This window comes from Harpia harpyja, chromosome Z (assembly GCF_026419915.1).
Source record: "Harpia harpyja isolate bHarHar1 chromosome Z, bHarHar1 primary haplotype, whole genome shotgun sequence".
In the NCBI taxonomy this organism is placed as follows: domain Eukaryota; kingdom Metazoa; phylum Chordata; class Aves; order Accipitriformes; family Accipitridae; genus Harpia; species Harpia harpyja.
Window position 1 is genome coordinate 29,350,591 of NC_068969.1, and position 24,848 is coordinate 29,375,438.

At 39.4% G+C, this 24,848-nt stretch overlaps 1 protein-coding gene across 12 annotated transcripts in view; it reads left to right on the forward strand.

The window, feature by feature from the left end:
• FAM172A (family with sequence similarity 172 member A) overlaps positions 1 to 24,848 on the forward strand; it is a 271,889-nt gene that overhangs the window by 124,430 nt on the left and 122,611 nt on the right. For all 12 annotated transcript variants that reach the window (XR_008233477.1, XM_052776899.1, XM_052776898.1 and 9 more), the window contains one exon: positions 7,341 to 7,559. Coding sequence is in view for 11 of the 12 variants with exons in the window: in XM_052776899.1 (XP_052632859.1) it covers positions 7,341 to 7,559 (219 nt within the window). In the remaining variant the exon portion in view is untranslated. The remainder of the gene's footprint in view (positions 1 to 7,340; positions 7,560 to 24,848) is intronic.

The window sequence follows — 24,848 nt, forward strand, 5'->3', positions numbered from 1 at the left end:
AAAGAGAAAATGTTTACAAAAAGATTTTACATGATTACAAAAGGGAGGGAAATGAAGTGTATTTTAGAATAAATTTACTTACTTTTTCATGTTGTGCTACATAAAAAATACATACTTAAAGACTATTTGGGGGTATATTCATTATGAAGTACAAATGAGAATAATTAAGACATACTGTGACATTCTCAGGGAGGAGGCAAAGTGGATTTGAAAATGAATTTGCAGTTGAGAACTTTCACTGTCAGCTAATGGGATGCTTAGAAATACCATAGAAACATTAAAAAATCCCACAATCCAGCTTCATCTCTGCACCTTGTTTGAGCATAACTTTCAAAGAGTAACTGCTATTCTCCTTGGTTTCCCTATTGATAAATTAGAACCAATAATTACTTGTTACTTGTGTGGATTTTATGAAGATTATTTGATTTGCCATTGTTTCTGGTGCATTGCTTTCAAAAAGTTAAGTTCTGTAGAAATCTGAATAACATTTTAATTAAAATCTTAGTGAAACAGTGAAATATGCATGAGGTTCTTGTTTGAGACCTTGTACCCCTCTGATGCTTCTGAAGTTTTTGTGGGAAAAGAAAATAAAATAGTTTCTTAAGAGAGAGGGGAAAAAACTTTCAGTGTGCAGACTTTATTTACAGAAGGGGTACCTATGAGGCATCATTAAAAGATGCTGGGCCTTGGGGGTAACTGGTGGATTCATTCTTTCACAGGTTGTATGGACCCCAAAGCTGCGTGCACTTAGTGAAGAGCAGGAGCTGTTATTGCAGCCTGGGCAGTTGATGTGGATGGATTATTTGCAGTCCTGCCTGTGTGGCTGGGCTGGATTCACTTCCATTCAGCCTCCGGTCATTTCTCCAGATAGCCCGAATCTGACATCAGGGAACAGTGGTGGGGCTGGGGTTTATTAAACAACATTTCAAGCAGTATTTGAACGTGAACATAGTTCTTTTCTGTTAATTCACAGAGTTCAGTTAATGTTATAGCATAGTTTCAATGTATTTCATTTGCCATGAGAAATAATTTTCTGCTGAAAATCCAGTGAAATTAGTGCTTGTAAAGGCACAGAAGTTCCTAACCAAGAATACAATACACAACTGAGGGAGTAAAATCCTTATAACTCATGGATGTGTTTATTCAGTTTTGGCCTTGGGAACAAACATCATAAAACAGGATTGAAGATGTTACACATAGACATATTTGGGTTGCTAATTAGAGATAGATGTAAAACATTAATTCTTTTCAAAACTTTTCAGCAGTAAACTCAAAATGTGGTAACAGCTTATATGGTGGTTTTTTTCAGCCTTGAACATTGGTTTGTTTAGTATAGCTGCGCTAGCCCCAAATTAACAAATAGAAAGTAAAGCATTCTAGTGGCATCTTTTATACTTTCCAGCATAAAGATACTATATATGGTGAAATAAGATGAATACAGTTCTGCATGCAGATAGATATGGACCTAATGTAGTGAGGAATTAGAAGGCAGTAACAGAAAGGAAATGAAGAGTTTATTGTTTTTATAGCTCTAATATCCATTAAAAGTTAGTAACACAGCAGGTGACAGTTAGGGTAAGTGTAAAGTGAATGTTTTGAAATAAATAGCAGTTGGGTGACCTGGGATGTCAGGGCTCTAGACAAGGGTGTGTGTTTGTCAATATATCCTACATGTTTTACAGACTCCTCAGGGAACAGGGGAAGATACAATTTCACCTTTTCTGTGCCAAAACATTTTAATTATATCTTCTTCCAAGTACAGCGGTTCAGTAACCAAGGAGCTGACATTGATGCATGTGTTGATAAAGCTGCAAACATTCAAAATGAGATTAACAAAGATTTTGAGGAAAGGGTGACAGCTAATTTTGCACAGTATTCTGCATCTAATTCAGGTCAGTGTAATGATAGAATATTTTATAACTGTTGTGTCATCCAGAGGGACTTTTATGATGCTTTGTGTTTGTGAGGATTTGTGTATATGAAAGTATAGTTCTTAATACATCATTCAAACAGGTTATAACTTTTTTATTGAATGTCTATTGGTTGTAGCCATAAACAGGAATAAACATCAGCATTTAGAAGCAATTTTATATATCCATCAGCATTCATCACAGTAATAGGTTCCTTTTGTCTAATTCACCTTGAAAGTATTGACTTCAGATGTGAAATGGAACCAAAACTACCATGCCCATTTTGCGGCATCGCTTAATATTTGCAAAAAGATTGGATGGAAAGTTATATTAAGTGTATTTAAATAATCAAACTGTAGTTTCTTTGTATTGTGTGAGACCTTTTGAGAACATCTCAATGTATTTCTGCTCTATTCTCCTCCTTGTTTGAAGGCAACTGACATTCTTCTTTCACTTTTCTTTTTGTTTGTGAAATTTTCTCCTTTTTTTTATCCACTCACTTCTCCATCTGCTTTCACTTTTGTTTGCTTGGGCCGTCTCTCATCCCAACTTGATAATGAGGAATGCAGTGTGACCCTGACCTCTATCAGCCCATGCATGACCTCCTGACTCCCCCACATAACCTTTGACCTTCTCTTTGACAGCTTGATTAATTACCCTGTGTTATGATTTATGAGTAAGTGCTATGTAAAAATAATAGACAACAGGTGGTCCTCTAAAAACTTTTTGTGGCGTGTTTTCTTTTCCTGCCTAACTTGATGAGCTATTTTAAGTTGGGAACTTAGTAAGACAATGTGTGTTTGGCAGTAACACAGCATTTTTACACACTTGGACACAGTGCTGGAATTCAGGCAGCCGAGGTGTAGCCGGGATGAAAATATCGCAAAGTATTAGCAGGGTGCAGTTGCCAAAATGTACATTGGGTGGAAACAGAAAGCGGAGTCAACTGACATTTCAGGCGTTTCAGTCTCAGGTCACGTCTTGAGAAAATTGCTCAAATAATGGAGGGGGCATTTTTCAAGCTGAGCTGCATCTCCAACAGCTATGTTTACTTTAACGCTTCACTAGTGACTTCTGATTGGTTGTCATGACCTCATCCCACTGTTGCACCTACGATGTCGCAACAGTGACATAGATGTACCCTTCTCGTGGAAAAGAGGGGAAATGAACAGAACATACATCTTTCAGAAAGATGAATGGGCATTGCTGTGTCCATTTTAACCACGGGCAGATTTAAGAGCTGAGCACTTTGAGTTGCATTTCCCCTGGGAATTAACTCCGGTCTTGTTGCCAATGATCCAAATAGAAACCTGAACTTGAAAATTCAGGTTGATAAAGCTTAGGAAAATGATCTCTTTCAGACCCTCGCTCGCAGTCCAAAAAAGATAGTTACATAGGTCAAAAGATTCCTCTCCAGCCCTGACCTCTCTGGTCACATATGGTGTCCCATCTTGGTGGATTAATATGCAGAGCTGAATGCTTTCAGCTCATTATTCATGTGGCCAGGCAGAAGAGATTTCAAAAGATTTGGAATTTACCTCAAATACTTTGGGGTTCCTTTTTTTAACCTTACTGTTGTTGTCAGAGGCAATAATTTTGGTATTGCTTCCCTTTCAAACATCTTGCTTGAACTTCCAGTAAGAGGCAGAAAGTACCACTCCATTTTACAGTGGAAAAGGCCCTTCTACGTTGTTTTGGCTTTGTAGTAAAGGTATTGTAACCGAGATTCATCATTCTTTCCAACACTTGACTTGTCAGCCTGTTTTTCCTTTCATCATCATTTGCATTAATCATAAGTATTAATTGTATTTGTATTTATGAACCTAAAAGTAGAGTTCTCACACAGTCCTCTGCCTCCAGAAGTAGTTACCTGGAGGATGCTGGTAGGTAGTGTAGATTACATTTTACTTACCTTGAAGCGTTAGAATTTGGGGAAATAGCTGTTAATTGGGTGTTGTAGTCTGAGAGAGAAACTGTAGTTGTATCCACTGAACTCATAGATCAGAGGCTGGGACTTGTATTTGTCAGTGTCTGTCCTGATTATTGCATCTCATCACAGATATACTAATGGGGAATGCAGGCAGGCCTTGGCTTCTGTGCAACATCTGTATTCTCTCAGCCATGTGGTAGATAGAGCATGGGGCTTGGCTTCTTTCAGTCAGCTGAAGATTGATGGGTGGGGGGCTTGTCCCAAAGTTTAGCTGTTTACCATAAAAAAACTTTGCACTTTAGAGAGTGGTTTCTCCTTCTGTATGCACTGGACACACAGGAGAAAACTACTCCAATATTACGTACTTTGAAAACATACCTAATGTTTCACTGATGGTGGCAAGCTTTAAAACTCTCCTGGATGATGGTATTTACTTGCATTGTAGGTCGCTACATCTTAAGAATGGTGTAAACTCATCATAGCTGAAATTGATATTTTTAATGACATTGTGAGGTATATACTTCTGAACACAACTTTCATTTAAAAAGGTACTTTTTAATGAATGTGATTTTGTCTTTGCTTAGCAGCCATGCCAAAGACTGTGTAACTTGCCCATTACTAAAATTTGCTAAAGGCCTTTTTTTAGGTATTAGGTATTTTTTTAGGTATTTTTTAGGTATTTTAGGTATCAGTTACTGAGGAGTTCCACCTTCTTTTTTAATTTTCTGATTGCTCTGAACTTTAATGGTGCAGCTATGCCCACGTGAAATACATTTTTTAAAAATTAATTGAAATTAAAAGCCACGTTGTTTACATAGATGTTATTTGGAGCTGAGTATTCCTTTTCAGTAGAAAATGCTTGGGCTAAGGCTGAATGAGAGAGGTTGTAATTGAGTACAATTTTACCAGTCGTTTTGTTTTTCCATGTTGCTTTATACGTGTTACTCTCAAGTCTTCTTTCTGGTGCCATTGTTTACATCTTGCAATCTAGGATGCAGAATTACAAGGGAGTGGGAAATACACTACACTGTGTAAGCAAAACAATCTAAAAAGAGATAACTTTCCTAAGAGAAAGTCTTACAAATTGTAAGATTTTGCTTTTTCTCAATTATAAGAAAGCCTATCTTAGTTATTACTTAATTATTTTAATTGTACTGACAGGAAAGGCCTGCTATCTGGGAGAAATTAAAAAAAAAAAAAATTTAAAGGAGACATGTTACACTGCTTAACATATAATTGATAAAAATCCTTTAATTGATTTATGAAATAGTGAATTTAAAAATGGAATCATATTTCATCTGTTGATGTCTATGTGAAAAATTGACATTGTGTCCTCATAAAATTGGACAAATGAGTCATGTAATTTTCAGTTACATAATCAATAACTTAGACAAATTCTACTTCTTTGATGATTTATGTGTCTTGTTTTGTGGTCAGCTTAAAGTGGACAGAGTTTCAAATCCCTGTAACACTTGTAGACCTGTGATAAACACATGAATTTTGCGTTTGGCATTGTATAGAAAGCAAAACGAATCGATACGCGGAACGTCTCTGCTCAAAACAAGCAGGTCAAGAAGAAGAATAGCATAGAGAGCCCCAAAACCACCAGCCTGCCAAGTGCTATGAAAACTTGGTCCTACTCTGCCACTAGCAAGCTCAAAAACCCATTCTTTCCTCTGAGGCGCGTAATTTGGGAATGTTTGTAAGTGGTACTCTCCCCTGCAGTGGATTTCAAGCTTCGAATTTTCCAAGTTCGAAATTTTATCTGTTAATAATACAGCGTTGTGTGTTAGGGTGACCAGCAACGGCGTGGGTAGATCTTAAACTTTTTTGTCTTCCTTAATTTTCTGTTTTCCTTTGTCCTCCCCCCCTTCATTTATTTTTTTATTTGCCTGTTTGTTTATATTTATCCCAGTTCAGTTCACTCAGCAGGGAGGGCAGGGGAGCAACATGACAGGAGACCACTTACTCAGGGCGCCACGTCTAGCGAGGAGGCAATTTTCTCTTTGGCCTATGGTGACCTTTTTTGACTACGTCCCTTACGCCAGAGACAGTGTCCTGAATGCCTCTATTTCACCCTGTTTAGCAGAGTGCAACCGTGCCCTTTAACTTGGTTTTTGGTGGGAGGAGAAGCTACGGCAGACGTTTGAGAAGGGCACAAGGACGAGGGGTAGGAACTCCCTTCAGATGCGATTTTGATAACTAGTCAAGTGTGTCCAACTGTAGAAAATCACCGAGTGACAATCTGTCTACCTGACAGTGGCCACAATGCACTACAAGGTTTGTGAATGGCTCTACAGATTAGAATAAAGCAAGCCCAAATAAAGTATCTTTTGTTGGCGTGGGCTTGGTTTGCTCTGGCCAGCTAGGTATGGGGACCTCTTTGATCCTTATGCCTAGCCCAAGTGCAAAACGAAGCACCAAGTGAAAAGCTGGAATAAAGCTGTTCGGTAAGATAATTAATATAGACGTTTCCAAAAAGTAAGTCTTTATTAAAATTTACTTTTAAAGGACAGCTTGATTTTGACTGGGAACCCATGGTAACTTTAAGGACTCATCTGTTAAATGCACGTGCTTCTCTTTTCTCCCCGCGTTTGCGATTATATCTTCCACGAATATTACAATTCTTGTGTGATTTGCCATCATTTAAAAATCATAATAAAATGATTGGCTGATTTATTCAAGATTTATTTCTCATTCATAAATTCATGTATTTTTCAACTGGCTCATTTTCTGAGGCACAAAAATGCAGCTGGTATGCTCAAAAGCATCCTGCAGGTCACAAATTTTCTCTGGGTTTGTTGAATACAGGACATAATCCCAGTGAAGTTTCAGAGCAGATTTAAAGATGTACTTAAAAGTCATCCCCACAGTAAAAGAGTTGACTTGTAAGCAATACCACTGAATCAGTTTTGGTATTGATTCATTGTTACTGCTGCTATTGGCTTCTGCATGGTATGCTTGTTGTCAGCTAGACAAAAGGTTTTACTATTTTAAACTGTGGTGAATAATTTTCACATGCTTTCTTTAATACATATATATATGTGTGTGTGTGTGTGAAATCCCTCCATCCTTTTTATTTTAAAGGTTTTTATTGGCTGCGTATAAAGCTTTTTATTCATCATTATGTAGAGTTCTTAAAATAATACTTTGCTTTTAGTTCTCATACTGTTTTCTGAAAAAGTCGTATAAAGTGCTTATGAATAAAACAACATATTAAATTATTTTAAAGGTAAAACAGGCAACTTTTCTGACACTGTATGAGCATAAGTGCACGCACAGACACATATTCACCCATCAATATCCCTTTAATGACAGAAATGAAACAAACAGAATATTCTTAAAATGCCCTTCTATAAATTATGTTGTGTGAACTTACTGAAATAAATATAAAAGTTTTTAAGAGCATTAAAGTAAATGCAAAGCATTTTCAAGCATTAAATCTCCCTTTTCATATTTCTTCTTTTTGTGTGTGTGTGTATGTGTCTCTTCTAAAACAGGAAGGCTATGGAGTAATAGTACTGAATCCCAATGAGAACTATATTGAAGTGGAGAAGACAAAAGCCCAAGTACAGCTGTCTTCTGATAGCTCAGATGAACCTGCAGAAAAGAGGGAAAGAAAAGATAAAATCCAGAAGGAAACAAAGAAGCGACGTGACTTCTATGAAAAGTATCGAAATCCACAAAAAGAAAAAGAAACTATGCAGATGTATATTAGAGTAAGTTTCTTTTTGTTTTGTTTGCCCTTCTTTAATGATGTATAGATATGTTTACTGTTCATATTGGCTAATAAACAGCATGCTTTTTAAAAACCAAAGACATTCCCGAGATGGCATTCAAGTGTTCATACAGAGTTCCTGGCTCTTTATTCTATTGATATTTTTTGTCACTTATTGAATGTGAAGTTTTGGAAGAGTTACAAAACATTCCTTTCTAATTTCAAAGGGGAACTTCAAATGAACCCCAGAGGAACTCACTGGTGCTATCAAGAAAGAGAATGATTTAAGGAAGACTTTGTAAAAATGATTTTATAAACAGAGGTGTGCATAAGAAACCTTCTACTGCAGCTTAAGCAACATATTAGCTTCACATGTCATGCATGCATTTATTGTATTATATTCTTTTATATTGGGGAGGCAGTAGTTATAGCTTTATAGTTTTTTAACATATTACCTGCTGAATTAATAGTGTACTGTGGAAAATACCGGTGTTCATCTTGTGTGGTAGCAGATTTACCCTATAATGTATTGTTTTCATATGAGCAGTCATCCATTGTGTTTCAGCTGAACTTCTGAAGGCAGATAAAGGAGGAGAGTTATTAATATCTTAATAAATATTTAAGCTAGAATAGTTCGAGAATGGTGTAATGAGGAAACTCTGTCCCTTGCTCTTTTCTTACTCAGTGAACCTTTGCACTTTGTAATGCTACCAGCATGGGATCGTTATAACAGTGCTACCCGAGGATTTCTAATTCTGCAGGGGGCACAAACAATATTATTTGCACTTTGACACATTCTGCTTCATATACATACTATGCATTATACATTTGAGACTGAGTCATGCAATTTCCAAAGCCCTTATTATGAAAGTTAGCATTTTCATTCAATGGTAAAACAATGTCAGAAATGCCACAGTGTAGTTGAAACAGTAAAAACGTATATCCCTTTCTGGTGCGAAACAGAGAAAAATCCAGTCGAAGACGTGTTAGAATCATCTTAAATTTTAATGTGTTCCTATTAATTGTGGTTTAGCGTAACAATGTTTGTAGGAGAAATACAGCTGTACTGGCTAGTTAAAAGAGTTTGTAACCTGGATGCAGGATTATCACTAATACCGTAAATATTACTGTGTCTTTTGAGAAATATCTCACTACTGAGTATGGGAAACAAAAGGATGCATATACATATTCAGAGTCACCAACAGAGCAGTGGTTTTTCTATCCACTGCTTTTTATGAGAGATGCCATTCTGCCCACCAGCCAGACCGGGCTTCTTAAGAGGGGGGCTACCAGCCTTGTCTCAAGGTCCATCAGAAGCCAGTGGACAATGTTGCTGTATTGTCCAGAAAGGCATTTAGTCAGCATTCTGGTCCAGTGTCCCCTTGTTGAAGGTGAACCAAGTGGACCTTTTTTTGATACCATTTTAGCAGTTCTGCCTTCTTGTGGTTCTTTTGCTTGATGAGGCGTGAAATTTGGCTTCAGGAAGTTTGACCCCCAAAACATAAAATGCATGACTCCATCCCATTTTCCTTTTTTTTGCAGCTCTGTGTCTCAAATATGACTGTCGACGTTCCCTTTATTTGATATTCTTCAAACCAAGGAAAGAAAGCATAAGTTTTGGTGGAAGTGTGGGTGGTAGTCTCCTTTCCTAGGAATATTAACTGAAATCATGTTTTCTGATGCAGTTGGTTTATTCTGAAAGAATTCTTTGGGTTTTTTTTCTTTAGTAGTCTCTAGTACAGAAAGGTTTTTGAAACAGAATGAAAAATGTCCCTGCTTTGGTGTATGGCAGGACAAATTACTGCAATTTACTTGCCTATCTGTTTCTGAAACAAAACTGGACCGCCGATAGGATGCCATTTACTCTGTTGGGCAGAACTGCTAAGTCTGTAGGTGGTTGCAAGAGGAGCTGTGAACATAGCATGCTCTGCTCCACCTTCCTGGCCACAGACACGGTTGTCAGTCTGTCCAGGCATTGCACGATGCAAACAAAATGGTGCAATGCCATATTTGCAATGTATTTCTTGCCTCCCATGCTTGGGTCCGTAGGATTACTTCTGCTACAGGAATCACCATTTGTTTGCACCCTGGGACTTGCTGCCAGGCTTACTGCAACCACGGGCTGGTGGGGGGTATGGTGTTGGAGCTGGTTTGGGGTAATCGCAAAGGGCAGTTTAGATACAACTTTTACTTACTGTGTAATATAGTATACGCTTGACTCACTGGGCTCTTAAAATAAAACATATTGTCACTCTACAGACTCTACAGTCTTTAAGGGTGGTATATGCTTCATAATGATCTTGTGAAAAAGTTTTGAAAAACCTGAGCAAGCCTTACGTCATCTTTGCCAAGCAGGGAAAACTGGCACAGAGATACTAGATGAAAAATATCTTCACAAGAAGTCATCGACTGCATCTAGCGTTGAAGGAAAATCTGTTTGTGTCAAATATGCTGAAGAAATTGTTTCAGACTGTTAAGTAGTAGGAATAAATATCCTCAGTTATGTTCTCATAGGGTCATTGAGATCTGTTGTGATCTGATGAGGAAATGCCATTTGAACAAATTAAAGCTGCCTGGATGATGCTGCCACTTGTGCAGTTAGATTTTCCAAGAATTGGAAAAATTGAACTCTTCCATAGAAAATTTCTTTTAAGTATTTTCATTTTCACAGAAAAAAAAAGCAAATAGCTGGGCTACTCAAAAATATGTAAAAGCAGAGTCTTAAAATACAAAACCTCAAATTGCACTGTATTTTTGTACAAAATGAGTACAAATAAAAACGACTATGGGAGTGTGTCGTGCATTAAGCATAGTGCTTGAAAGATCAAAGTACTTATCGTTTCATGCTGGAAGTTTCCTTAACTATGAAATAATGTACTTTCTGGCATACATTATAGCTTGTTAAAGGGACTGATTTGGTCTGGGCAATAAACATCATGTCAAACATTATGGCAGAAAAACCTGCTTAATATGGTTTGTAGTAAGACAGAATTTTTTGTTCTTGAAAACATCTGCCAACTGAATTCACGAGTGAAGACAGAAAATGTCATCAATTCAGTAACAATCTTATAAATTTGGTTTCTTTTTTGTTCATGCAAACCAAGGAAAAAACTTCTTGATAATCAGCATTGACTATAATACTTTATGGAATGATTAAACAAAAGCATTTTACTTTTATATAACATGCTAATGAATGCATATGAATTTTAATACTCTTACTGTTCAGATTTTAACAAGCATATTGCCAGCAGATCATTTTAAAAGCATCTGTTTTTTAATGTGTTGAATGGCGGATTGAGTCAAATAGCTAAATATGTACATACATCGTTTTAAAAAACATATTTCTATCCTTACAGATACTACCGTTTTTTCTTAGACCACCAGAGGCTGCTGCTGTACATATTGGCTAATGCTTCCCCCCAGAAACTTAATACCCTAGCCAACCTTCATTTATTACTGAACTAAACTGAGAATTTGTTGATCTCTAACCTTTTTCTATGGAAACAGATCATACAGGCTTAAATGTGACATGATTATTCCCTCCATCCTCCAAGCCATCTCCCACTCCCTACAGATTTTCACATTGACAGTGTCTTCTCTATGTTAAAAGACACTTAGAAATGTAAATCAGTATTTATCCCCTTCTAAATAAGCATTCACCACTTACACAAGTATACTGAATGGATTCTGAAATGTTATTAAAGGAAAAAGTATAAATCGCATAATTTTGTAATAATAGTAATTTGCAATAATGTTTTTGCCACAATAGTGGAAGGATATCAAAGAAGCGATGAAGGAAGAAGTAGGAAGAAGTACATTTATCAGACCAACCGATGGGGTCAGGTTTTCTGGGCAGAAGGGGTAAGCCTTTCCTAGGCCCGTACAATAGGAGTTTTGTCCTTTTTTTTAACCGACCTTAGCTGCTTTAATAATTCTTACTGCAAATACTATTTTTACGATAGCACAACCTATAACAGCGCTATTTATACTAACAGCATATCAATGAAATTAAATTAATTTTGGATGTAACATACTTTTCAAAAATAATTTTTCCCGTTTTCTGCGAGAGATTAAATAGAAAAAGAACATGTGCAACTAATTAATTCATTTTAACTAAAAATGGTCGCATCAGGATAATTTGTGCCAGTATTTAGGAGAAAGTGGTAAGAGGCAGGTTTATTAATATACGGTTAAGTATGCAGCGACTGCTGGTGGGCAGGAAATGCTGGCAAGCGTGCAAGCACAGTTGTGCCATTTCTGCTTATTGTTCAGTACGGCTGACACGAGCCGTTGCCCGACTGAAGGTCACCGCGGAGTGTCCGCTTGTGCAGGGTGACCTTTCGGTGCAGCGGATTTATTTCACGTTGGAGATGGAGCTGTTTCCCGGCGTAGCCGTGGTCCCGCCAGCTGCGCGGGTCTGGCCCCGTGGCCGTCCCTGGGCAGATGCAGGCTCTCTCTGCCTACCCTGTGACTTGGCAAGGTGCACGCCTGCTCTCGTCCAGAGCCTGTGTGACTGCATTAGCGTGCTGCTGAGACCAAGCTAATAAGCCCTTTATTCTACCAGAAGAGACAAAATGACAAGCGCTAGGCAGACAGCTCCCAAGAGGTAAGGGACATGCTCCAGCACAGAGAAAGTCCGTGGCAGATCTGCGCATCAGGACTCAAACCTCCAAAGTCTCAGTCCAATGTTTATGTCACAGTGCCTTTTTTTTCCCCCTCTTACAACTATAAGCGTTATTTTACCTACACCTCTGAAATAACACATGGTTTTGCTTTGTCTGTATTTACCTTTTAAAGCCCATTACTTCCTTACGTTCTTGAGAAATCTCTTCCACTTCTAAGCAACACCAAAATCACACTGGCAATGGAAGACTCGTGAGAACTGCTTAGAAACTACCCTAGCTTTATTGTTCCACTGGGTGTTCGGTGTTAAAAAAGACCGCGATTCAGGTGCTGGGATGTAAACGCGTAGTGATGTTCTGGGTGCCACAGGGTATTTGGGACACCTGGAGAGATCTGGCTGATGTCTTGTAGGACTTGCATCACCGGCGACCTGCACCACCCTGACCCAGCAGCTGGAAGCCAAGCAGAGGACTCTAAAGCAGCTACAATGGCACTGGGCACCTCCAGTTAGGGGTCCGCATCATTCCTAAAGGGTCAGATAAGCTTTAAGTTCCTATATTAGTTTCTATATAACAGGAAGAATATTTATATATCATATTTCATTCTATTGATACTACAATGAACAGGCATCTTATGTTAAATAGCTAAAGTATGTAGAGATTAAACTATAGTAGTATGCAATAATTTATGCATAGGCTATTTAGCTTGTGCAGTTAAATGAGGTATTGTAAAAAAGCCTGAGACTGTAAATACTTCTTATAGTATGTTTTGTGTCTGCTAGTCCGGAAAAGTTATATTTGTCTTCTTTTCCTTAAGCAAGTGAGAAATCAGAGACACGGATAATCACTGAAGGAAGATTTTGCATCTCTTCAAGAGCACCACTGGCTCTTCTTTCTGCCATACCCTCTCTTTGTTCTGCGTTTCAGAAGTATGGTTTAATCAAACAAAAGGAATAAATCGGGGCCATCTAGCTTTGGTGTCTTTCAAACATGCATTACATGATGCCGACAAAATGCACATTGTTAGATCCGGCTCCTAAAACGTGAGGCAAGGCGTGTGAGTTTCCAGAAGAAAGAGCCAGCTTGCATCTCTCCTCCCACCATGAGCTGTGCAGTGCTCCCATTGTGCTAACAAAGACCGTCTCTCACAGGTCAGATGAGTCCTCCTTCCTTTCAGACAGGATTCAGGCTTGGTAAACCTGGCCAGTTAGCAAGCTAATGGTAAAGAAAACTAGCTCAGCAGAAAGCAGACCTACTTGTTGAAGGCAAAGGTGAATAAAATTATTCAAACTTCTTGTACTCGGATACTGCCTCTCTTTGATTGTAGAGCAATTGCAGTGAAGGACTGAAAAGACCTCGTAGGTCTTCTGGTCCGTCCTCCTGCCAGTACAGATTGCTCTCTGCAAGTATCCTTTATCATTTATCTAACAGAATCAAAGGATAATATCCTTTTAGCTGATACCCAAAACAAGGATATTATCCTCTAACCTACTGCACACAGTTGGATGTTTTGATGCTAGATTTCAGTGTGTTTGGGAAAACTGGCAGAAGAAATTTAGCAGGGGCTCAAGTGGCAACATACACCTTTTTGCAAACCCTGGAGATTCTTTACGTGTTTTTTTCTTGGGGACCAGTCAGCCGTAAGAGCCTTGATACAGTGAGACGTGATGAAAATTAATTTCCGAGTTAAATGTGTATAATCATCTTAAGATGAATGGTGCTGTTGCAAAATAACCCTTTCTGTGGGGACACGCCACCCCACCCAACTCCTCTAGAAATATTTATGGTGTTGTGTAGGGGGGTATAAGGACTGTACTGCAATGCATGGAGGTCAGGAAAACAACATTTGTGGAGTCCTAGGAAATGAATGTCAGCAGACAGGGAACGGGGGCACAGGATGCACAGTACATTCAAGGATGTTGTTTTCACCTCATCTGCTACAGAAAACAAAGTCAAAATTCAGGAAAAAATATGGGAAGAAAAATCTAGCTTTTGGGATGAAGATAAATCTGGTAGTTCCTCTGTAGTCTGCTTGGCTGCCTGCAGCAGTGACGGCTGCCAAAGGGGCTAGAAGTAGTGGAGGAAGCAGTGGCATGGAGGAATATCAAATAAGCTGCCCAGAAAAAATGTCAGTTCCTACCCTGCAATTCATAGGTGGCTGACAATTTGAAAAATTAATTATTATAGGCCTTTCATTCATTACATTTTAAAATCCTTACAAGTGAAGGCTTTTACTAACTGAAATCTTTACTTTTTGTGAGTTTACTTACTGTGCGATGTTATTTTGAATTATTTACCTCTTGAGAACAAGGTTTATCTTTTTAATCAGCTCGTTGTCATCCCTAGACAGGCAAAGAAATATGCCTTATTGTGAGCTCTGAGAACAGAGTCATGACCTCTGTTCTTGCTATGCCTTAGTGAACTCTGTAGCTGATCAGCACGCCCTGAGAACTACCTTTTACCAACTTCAGAGCTGTTAACTTCATTTTCGTAGTGTCCAGACAGAAGTCTTTCCTAAGGTAGTCTGTTTTACGGTATCTCCAACCATGAACTCATCTAAATTTTGAGAAATCTTCCTGTTCCTCTCTCAGCTGAATCCTTGTTTTATTCTTCTCTCCCTGGCTAAAAGGGGATGCTAAACTGATCAAAAATGCTTTTTGTCTTTTGTGGTCGGTGGTGTCGGTAGAAGGTTTTCTCCCCTGCATGGGCTGCATGCTGTTCAGCAGCACTCTTCTACGCTTTGTTATTTAACAGTTGATTCTCATTCTCTTTCTCTGTATTTTTTGATCAGTGGTTGTCGAGAGTGAATTTGTCGATACACAATGCAGTATATTTTCTTTATTATCAAGTAATATTTGAATTTTAGTTAGTTTTCCCAATAGATGGCACTGCTTGGAGAGAAACTGCTGAATAAAGTAAGACCAAGGTGCATTTAGCGTTACCAAGAGTTGTGTGTGTTGCGGATCCTTAAGTTTTTCTGGGCTCTTAAGCACCAGTTTGGGAGCTTCTAGTTTGGTACTTCTAGCAAAAGTGTGGAGTGAGGAGAGTATCACAACTATATTGAACAGGTTCTTCAGGAAGGAGGGGACGTCCCTGGGTTAGTAGCTTTTGACAAACATAATCATCCTTCTGTTGCTGGTGAGCAGTGTGAGTAATTAAAGGGATTGCACATCAGGGTCACACGGGCTCCGGTTGCCGTTCTGCTGTTAGATCATGCAGCAGGAAGGATCCTTAGTTTACCATCAGGATGTGCTGAAATAATTTGCCATGCCTCCATCCAAGTGTCAGTTTTTTAGTTCTTTAATGAAATACTGGTCCTGGTTGCTAAGACTGTACACTTCCGAAAAAAACCAGCAAAAATATTGCATCCAGTCTTGTCCTGTCCTTATTGAATTAGGGAGTGAGTGGAAGAGTTGCTCTGTCCCAAAAGACTTACCTTACAACTTACACAGTGTCTAGCATCACTTAAATTTGAGTCAGTTGTTTTACCTATAATGCAGCGTGAATTACACGGGGCAGTTCCCCCTTACACATACACACACAAGTGCGCGTGCATGTGTGTGAGCAGAGGGGCACTACCTACACTGAATCACGCAAAACCTACACACGTTCTTGCACGTTCAGCATCCTGCAGACTCTGTGGGAGGTGGGCTCTGACATAATGTGTGCAGGCGTGGGATACGTAACACTGGAAAGTTTTCTTTTTACCAAAAGCAAAGATTTAATCAGTACACCCAGTCATATAGTACAGCAAGAAATTGAAAATGTAGTTAATTCAGACAATACGGCTGGTCCTTCATAAGCATCTGCAACGTGTTTGTTCTTTTGGACGGGTGTTTCCTTCTAGGATGGTTTTTCATTCCTATCTCCTATCTTTTCCACCTGCTGTGTAACTGAATAATCTGATTTCATGGATCTTGCAAGTTCAGCCTATATCCTAGAAAAGTGGGCAATTGACATTATCACTTAATTGTGTCACAGCCACTCTGTTCTTAACCTGGGAAAACAGAAGCCTTAATTGCACGTAGACGTTAAGAAGACAGATATTTATTTCTTTTAGGGATCTGGTTTGCTGAGGAATCCTTTTGAAGTTAGCAAATAAAGTAACAAAGCAATTTAGCAGTTCTGAAAGATTTCTAGGTTCTGCAATTAACTTTGTAGTCTTATCTTTTGATAAGTTACTGCCCTCACACATTCTACCTTGCAGTACACCTCTCTGAACCTCTGGGTACTCCCTTTTTCCTGTTGTTTGAAAATGAACAAACACATTTGATGACAGGATGATGTTATTCAGCATGTGTCCTTTGCACTGGCTGCCAAAAAAGGGTAGGCTTATGTTTAATGGCTGTTGCTTATTTTTAGATCCCTTACCAGTGAAGACCTTCGCCATGTATGAAATCCTCCTCGTTGCGATATGTCAAGCTTTCAGACGATGAATGCTGTTTAAGGCTCTGACTGATTTCCCTTAAGTGGGCAAATGAGTTATTGCTGTGATAGATCTTAAAATAACAACATCTGATCTGATCATGGAGTCCACTTGTCTTAAATACCTTTCTGCTGCTGTTGACTGTTTGTTCATTATGTTCTTTTACCGTTTCCATTTCTCTTTTGAACTACCCCAGCTGACTGATAGAGTTTGGCTGATATTTATATGGATTTTTATCCTGATGGACACCAGACGGTATCATCACTGGAGTGGAAGTTCAGATGCTGTTGTTATTTTGTTACAATTGTTGTAAATAACCATGACATGATTTTCTAACAACACTATGAAGTAATGCCTATTTCTACCTGAAGATAAAGTGACCAGGCAAAATTCAGGCCTGCGAGACGCAGCGAAGACAGATTGCTGTTGCAAAAGGTGACGACTGCCTCAGTTGTGCTGGGAGTCCACAGAGCATACAAAAATTGGAAAGAAAAGGTTATGACATGGAAATATTGTAAATGATTTTGTGTCTGCAGTGGTATGCATCTGCAGGACCTCTCTGGCTCTGGAGTGTGTTCAAAGTCACTCTCTCAAACGCACGTGGTTCAAGGTTTGGGGAACTTCTATCACATATGTTTTCAGACTTCTGCAACACTGGACCTACACAGCTTGCTCTTTCTGCTTTTGATTGAAAGTATCAGGCATGGCAGTTGTGACCAGTCCTGGCTGACACTGCTTTGAGCATGGTGTTGGACTAGATGACCTCCAGAGGTGCTGTCCCACTGATGTGGTTCAATGGTTCTACATTACTAAGTTCCACCTCAGCTCTCAAAGAAGCATTTAAGTTATGGATAGGCTTTGTGGTGTTGTGGTTTAACCCCATCCAGCAGCTAAGCACCACACAGCTGCTCACTCACTCCCCTCCACCCAGTGGGATGGGGGAAAGAATCAGAAGGAAAAAGGTAAAACTCATGGGTTGAGATTAGAACAGTTTAATAGAACAGAAAAGAAGAAACTAATAATGATAATAGTAACAATAATAAAATGACAATAATAATAATAAAAGAATTGGAATATATAAAGCAAGTGATGCACAGTGCAATTGCTCACCACTCTCCGACTGATCTCCAGTTAGTCCCCAAGCAGCAATCCGCCCAGGCCAACTCCCCCCAGTTTATATACTGGGCATGACATCCCATGGTATGGAATATCCCTTTGGCCAGTTTGGGTCCTGCCTGTGTGTCATGGTTTAACCCCAGCCGGCAACTAAGCACCACGCAGCCACTCGCTCACTCCCCGCCCACCCAGCGGGATGGGGGAGAAAATCAGGAAAAGAAGTAAAACTCATGGGTTGAGATAAGAACGGTTTAATAGAACAGAAAAGAAGAAACTAATAATGATAATGATAACACTAATAAAATGACAACAGCAATAATAAAAGGATTGGAATGTACAAATGATGCACAGTGCAATTGCTCACCACCCACCGACCGACGCCCAGCCAGTCCCCGAGCGGCGATTCCCCACCCCCACTGCCCAGTTCCTATACTAGATGTGGCGTCACACAGTATGGAATACCCCGTTGGCCAGTTTGGGTCAGGTGCCCTGGCTGTGTCCCCTCCCAACTTGTTGTGCCCCTCCAGCTTTCTCGCTGGCTGGGCATGAGAAGCTGAAAAATCCTTGACTTAGTCTAAACACTACTGAGCAACAACTGAAAACATCAGTGTATCAACATTCTTCGCATACTGAACTTAAAACATAGCACCGTACCAGCTACTAGGAAGACAGTTAACTCTATCCCAGCTGAAACCAGGACATGTGGACATTGTGGAGAGAAGTGAATTTCCCTGTCTCAGAACATTTGGTACTACTTGGGTTGTGGTTGGTCAGCCTTAAAAAGAGCAGACTCAGGTGACTGAGACCAGGAAGCCTACCTAGCTATTAGCATGGTTAATACCATGTGGTCTTGCACAAGTACCTCTACAGAAATGCACCTTGAAAGATACAAGCCCCTCCAGACAGGCAGTGGTGTTTCTTGGCATTTTTAACATGGGCATGTTGAGCAGAACATTCATGATTTCTTCAGAGATCAAGAAATGCCCCAAGCCAGATCATCCGATTAAATTTGCTAAAGGACCTTAGAACAGTACAGCAGTAGAAGTTTTTTCACAGATGTTCTCCAGATGTTATTGGCATGCCCATCTTTTATTAATTGGACGGATACAAGTACTGTCCATGTCCTTCCTACTCCCTGCTCTTTGTTATTTCTTTGGCAAAAAAGGATTTGTCTACATTGTTCATTTGAGTCCACAAACTTTCATTTTAAACTACAAAGCAGTTCTTGAGTTTCGGGAAGAGGAAAAATATCCTGTGACATTCAGATTGATTATTTGCCAAGTGTGTGTTCAGAAGAGGATAGACATGGCAGAATTAAAAAGGCTACAACTTTATTAAAGCATTAGTGAGCAGGGGTTTAATTAAGCCTGTGCACAACCACTTCTTAGAAGATTTTGTCTGCACTGTTAATTTCAAAGTGAGACCTGAATCTATTACTCAGCTGCAGGCCACTGCCTTGACTACAGGTTGCCTTGAAGCCGTTGGACAGGCCCCTGGTTTCTGTTCATATCTTAAACCTGTGCCCATGTTCATAAAAGTTTACAAATTATTTAGGATACTCCCATCCAGTTTTCTGTGAATGCTGTTCACTGGAAGAAGTCTGCTCATGCAGACACCTACGTTGCCACCTCCAAAACTAATCTGTGCTGCTTGGTGGAGAGGCAGGTTTGGGTATTCTGGTGCTGTACTGGGATATCGGGCACAGTGAATGTGATCACAGTTTGGGAGATTTCCAGGACATCTGGTACCTGGCAACTATCAGTTCTTACTGCTCATTGTCAGCTTTATTACTAAACAAGGTTTAAGATTTAAAATACATTAGTATAGAAACATTTGCACTAACAGAGCTAAACTACAAAAATAGCAAAATACGTTAAACGTGGATTGTTAAACAGTGTTCAACTGTTCTTAACCATAAGAGCCATCAGAGCTCTTCCAAAATCTCAAGTTAGCCTGAAGATCTGGTTAATCAGCTCCTACAGGACATCCAGGACCAGAGACAACTTACCCAGACCATTCTTGGTGTTACAGCTTTTCTGCTGCCATCATTAAGGACAGAACCTGCAGTTGCCCAGGTTCGTTCTGCACAATCTCTTTCTTCTCCAGTGCAGGATGGAGTCAGTCCTGCTTCCCTTTCCCTGTTTATCCACACTTCATTCCCTATCACCAAGCACTAGGACATTTCGTGGCAATATGGGGATGTGGTGGGTTGATCTTGGCTGACTGTCAGGTGCCCACCCAGCCACTCTCGCACCCCTCCTCAGCTGGACAGGGGAGAGAAAATACAACAAAAGACTTACAGGTCAAGATAAGGACAGGGAGAGATCACTCACCAATTACCGTCACGGGCAAAACAGACTTGACTTGGGAAAGTTAATTTAATTTATTGCCAATTGACAACAGAGCAGGATAATGAGAAATAAGAACAATCTTAAAACACCTTCCTCCCACCCTTCCCTTCTTCCCAGGCACAACTCAACTCCCCATTTTCTCCACCCCCTCCCCCTGGCAGTGCAGGGAGATGGGGAATGGGGGTTGCGGTCAGTTCATCACACGTTGTCTCTGCTGCTCCTTCCCCCTCTCTCTCTTCCACTGTTCCGGGTGGAGATCTGCTCCCCCGTGGACCTCCCTGGGCTGCAGGGGGACAACCTGCCTCACCATGGTCTTCCCCACGGGCTGCAGGGGAATCTCTGCTCCGGCACCTGGAGCATCTCCTCCCCCTCCTTCTGCACTGACCTTGGTGTCTGCAGGGCTGTTCCTTTCACATAGTCTCACTCCTCTTCCTCTTAGCTGCTGTTGTGCAGCTTTTTTCGCCTTCTTAAATCTGTTATCCCAGAGGCACTACCACCATCGCTGATGGGCTCGGCCTTGGCCAGCGGCGGGTTCGTCTTGGAGCCGGCTGGCGTCGGTTTCATCCAACATGGTGGAAACTTCTGGCATCTTCTCACAGAATCCATCCCTGCAACCCCCCCCACTACCAAAACCTTGCCGCATCTACCTAATACAGGGGTCTTTTTCTTAAGGTCTTGATTAACATTTCTATTATGTACCTTAATGAGCACATTGCTGGCTATGCCCTGTGGACGCATTCTACATCTTGCTTTTGCCACTCACTCAAAATTATTTCTTCCGTCCCAAACAGCAAGAGGTAACAAACCTCACAGAAGACAGACCTGAGATATTAAGCAGGAGGACATGCTCAATCAATAATGCTTCTATCTTTTCCTGATAAATTTTATTGGCTTTGCACCATCGTTGGTGAGCAAACTGGATTTTTTTTTCAGAGAGGCTCTGATAATTTGGTGGCATGGTAAAGCCCAGCAAACAGCTGAAATGGGGTTTAGCATTTATCAAATAAATACAGGGGAGTTTTGTTAGGATTGTTGTCTGTTTTCACCCTGATGTAATGTTTTAATGCAAACTCATACAAACTTTGACAAGAAATGTTGGAGGACTAATCTGTAAGACGGACAGTATGTGTGCATCATGATACAGAGTTTAACAAAAGGAACTTAAAGAGTGGAATTATTTTTGATTAAACCACGATACGGTCCAAGCCTCCAAAACTAAGTAATGGTTTGAATGGGTGCAAGTTGCAGATGTTGAATCCACATAATCCTTGTTTTAAAACACATCAAACAAATGGTGTTGGCTAATAAAGGACTCAAATGGCATCAAGGACCGTTTATAACAGTAACAAAAGCTACATCCATATGTTTTTTTGAGGGTTTATGTTTCTTATTCCACCCACCAGCATAGACATCATAGGTTACGTGTATAGAATAGGTTTATGTATAGAAGATACATATTATTCTCAAGATCTTCAGTTATCTCTGGAATTTCTGTTCCGTTATTGTTCAGTCTATAATCTCAGTAAGACCCCCAATGTTTGGCCTGTGCCGCCTGAGTTAGAAGATTGCTCCCAATTTTCCAGTTAGGTCAACCAAAAAAATTAAGATATGATAGAGGGTCAGTGGAAGAAATTCATATCAAAACAACTGCTCACCATGTCATTATGACAACCTGCTGTAACAAATGTGCTTCTGTTTTAACTTATGACAATTAATTGCTAAAAGTAATTTAATCTGACAGTGGCAAGATGTTGAAAGACTCGTGAAGATATCATAAAAGCGACCTTTCTGCCCATGTGCAACCAAAAGCCATTTTTAACAAGGAGCCTCAAAAACAGTACAACTTCTTTTGTACTTTGTTAATTAGTTATTGATTTGAAACAATGCTCTGCCAAATATTGTCAGATTAGCTAGACAGCAGCAAGGTCACGGTGTGACAGTCTAGTCCTGATAATCTTATGGTATATAAGAATTCTTTTTTCTCTGAACCTTTTGTTCTGATATCCTGAGAATTACATTTCCTGGCTTTAGCATTTGTGCTAATTTAAAATACAGCCAAGCTGTCTGTTGTGTAGTTGGGTGTTCTGAGTTGTTAAAAAATGACACTGCGTTAGAAGAAAATTTCCAGTGACCTAATGTCTAATGATCTTCAGCGGTGGCGATGCACTGCTGCTGCAATGCCAACGCCCTCGCTAATCTGAGTGGAGAAGAGCCTGCTTTAATAAAATGGTCAGCGCGAGGGAGTGGCAGAGTTCAAGCCAGAGGTAAAATGAGCAAGTCCTGAGGTTGTTTAGCACTCATCAGGATTAAACATCATTTCCTAGCTTACATTATTGCGAAAAAAAATTAATGGAGGCGGGTCTGGACGGGAAAAGTGAGAAGCAGAATTAAGGCTTGAATAGCTCAACATTCAACTTTTCAGATTATTGAAACGAGAACCAACAGAAGATGCAAATCTGAATTTCAGATTATGCTTGTCATCTGTTTAGATAATTATTTTATAAGCTAATGGCAGTTACTTCAAATACAATTAATTATAGTATACTACATATTAAGGCACTTCAGCAAATCTTTATAACTGTACATTAAATAAATAGTGTATCAGTTTACTTAAAGCACTGAACACTTTGCTCTCTTTATTAGGAGAAATCAAATAGCTTTAAGCCTGTTAAATCTTTCTTTCACTTAAATAACTGCTCTTGAGTGTATGTAATAAATAGAGACAGAGATGTCAAGAAGAAAAATACAGGGCGAAGCCATTCTACTTAGTTTAACTCATGTAAGAGATATAAACTCTGTAACAGAGACTTTACAGCTGAGCTTTGTTCTGAAACCATAGCTGTTAATGAAAATACTAAGTTGTTGTTTTACTTAAATGTGTTGAAGTTTGTTAGATTCATTGTTTCCTGTGGTGGGGAAATCTGCATTTTTCTTGGCCAAAATGCTATTTTTCTTGCAATAGCATGGTTAAAAAAAAAAAAGTCTGTTTCTCATTACAACATACAAACAGATTGAAAGAACTGGAAAGTAAAATAGTCTTTAAGTACTTCAGGAAATGGAAAAATAACACTACTGCATGACTTCCATTAGGAGTTTTTGAACGTTTCAGATGCATTCATTTCAAAATAAATTGGTTTTAGTGTTTAGAAAAATGCATGTAATCATTGAAACAGCTGGCATTATCTCTCTTCATGTCTTGCAGAGATAATTCTTTTTGTAAAAGTATTGTATTAATTTTTATTCACTTGCCCCCACAATTAAATCTATTAATTGCCAGAAACATGGCTGGTAGGGAAGACAACTGTGAAGATATAACCTGATGGTTTGTTTTAGAAACACTCTTTTGTTCCCATAATTCGATGACACAAAATGGTCTTTGGTGATCTTCACTACGTTAAGCAGAAATATGTTGTGGGCAGAATCTTGATCCCTGAGATTAAGTAGTTTGGAAAGAAAAAAGTATGAGGAGACATAAAAAAGATGCACGTAAAACATAGGGATATGTACCAGTAGTATTGTACTGAAATGCAACTGCCCCAGTCTTTGGTGATTTTTACCAATTAGAGTCTCTTTGGCCAAACTGCTGCCAAATTAGAATATCTAAGTCCACCCACAGAGATTGGTAGATACCATGAGTGGAGCATCATGGCATGGGGATTTTCTTGTGAACTGCACAGGTATTTGTCTATAGTCATGGTACAACTGTATAGACAGGACTGGCCTGAGGAATTGTTATACCTCCGGTCTGACGAGTTTCCCCATGCAGGATTTCCAAGCCATTTGCCAGAAGATGCTGCTTCAAATTCAAGCTTCCTTCACCTGGAACCCTGTAAGTTATATGGAAAGGGGAAAAAAATATCAAAAAAAGCAAAAATAAAAAAGTCTGTCAGAAAGCTAAAAGGGAAATTAGTTATTTTTTTCTAAAGTAAAACTTCCTTTGATTCATTTCCCTCCTTCCTCCTATTCTCTTCTCCTGCACCTCTTTCCTCTCGGTGAGTCAGCAATGTTCTTGTCCCCAGACTAAAAAAGACAAATGTCATATTTTTGTTTATTTACATTCTTGTCTTAATGATAAAATAATTATCTTAGGTGACTCCTATCATGTCTGTCAATTTGGAAAAAATATAAACAAAAAGGATACTGCAGATATTCAGGGGCAAGATCTGTTTTGAAGGAAGGCTTTTAACTATTTACTCCCCAGCTCAATAGGAAGCAACTGGCCACTAAACAAAAAAAACCCAACCTGTCATTTAAAATACCAACCCTCAAGCTTTTGCTGGAGATGATAATTAAGAGCTACTGAGAAACTGATTTTGTCTGAATTTTTTCTTCTTTTCTGTCTCCTTTCCTGCACTTTACCAGAAGACAGTTGGGTGGTGATGACAGGACATGCCAGACTCCAGCAGAAGTAATAACAGGAAAATCCAGACTGGAACAACAGCCTGACAAAGTTGTCTTACCCTGGCTGACAAGCAGATACTTTAACCAGGGAGTTGATGCTATAATAATGTTTGAGACTTAATTAATTTAGCCTGAGATCTGGGGTTTACTTTGTAAACAGCAAACCGCTTCCAGCTACAGAGTCCCTTGAATTTCCCAATACAAAGCTGAAGAAACAGGGAGGGCATTTGAACACAGCAGCCTCACAACAGAAAATATTCACCATGCAAAAAGGCTGAGCCTTTGCGGCGTGAAGTCTTCACGGATTGAACAACGTGGGTAATGTTTGCTGCTTTCTTGGTTTATTTTTGCAAGATCTGCAGCCAAACTCAACA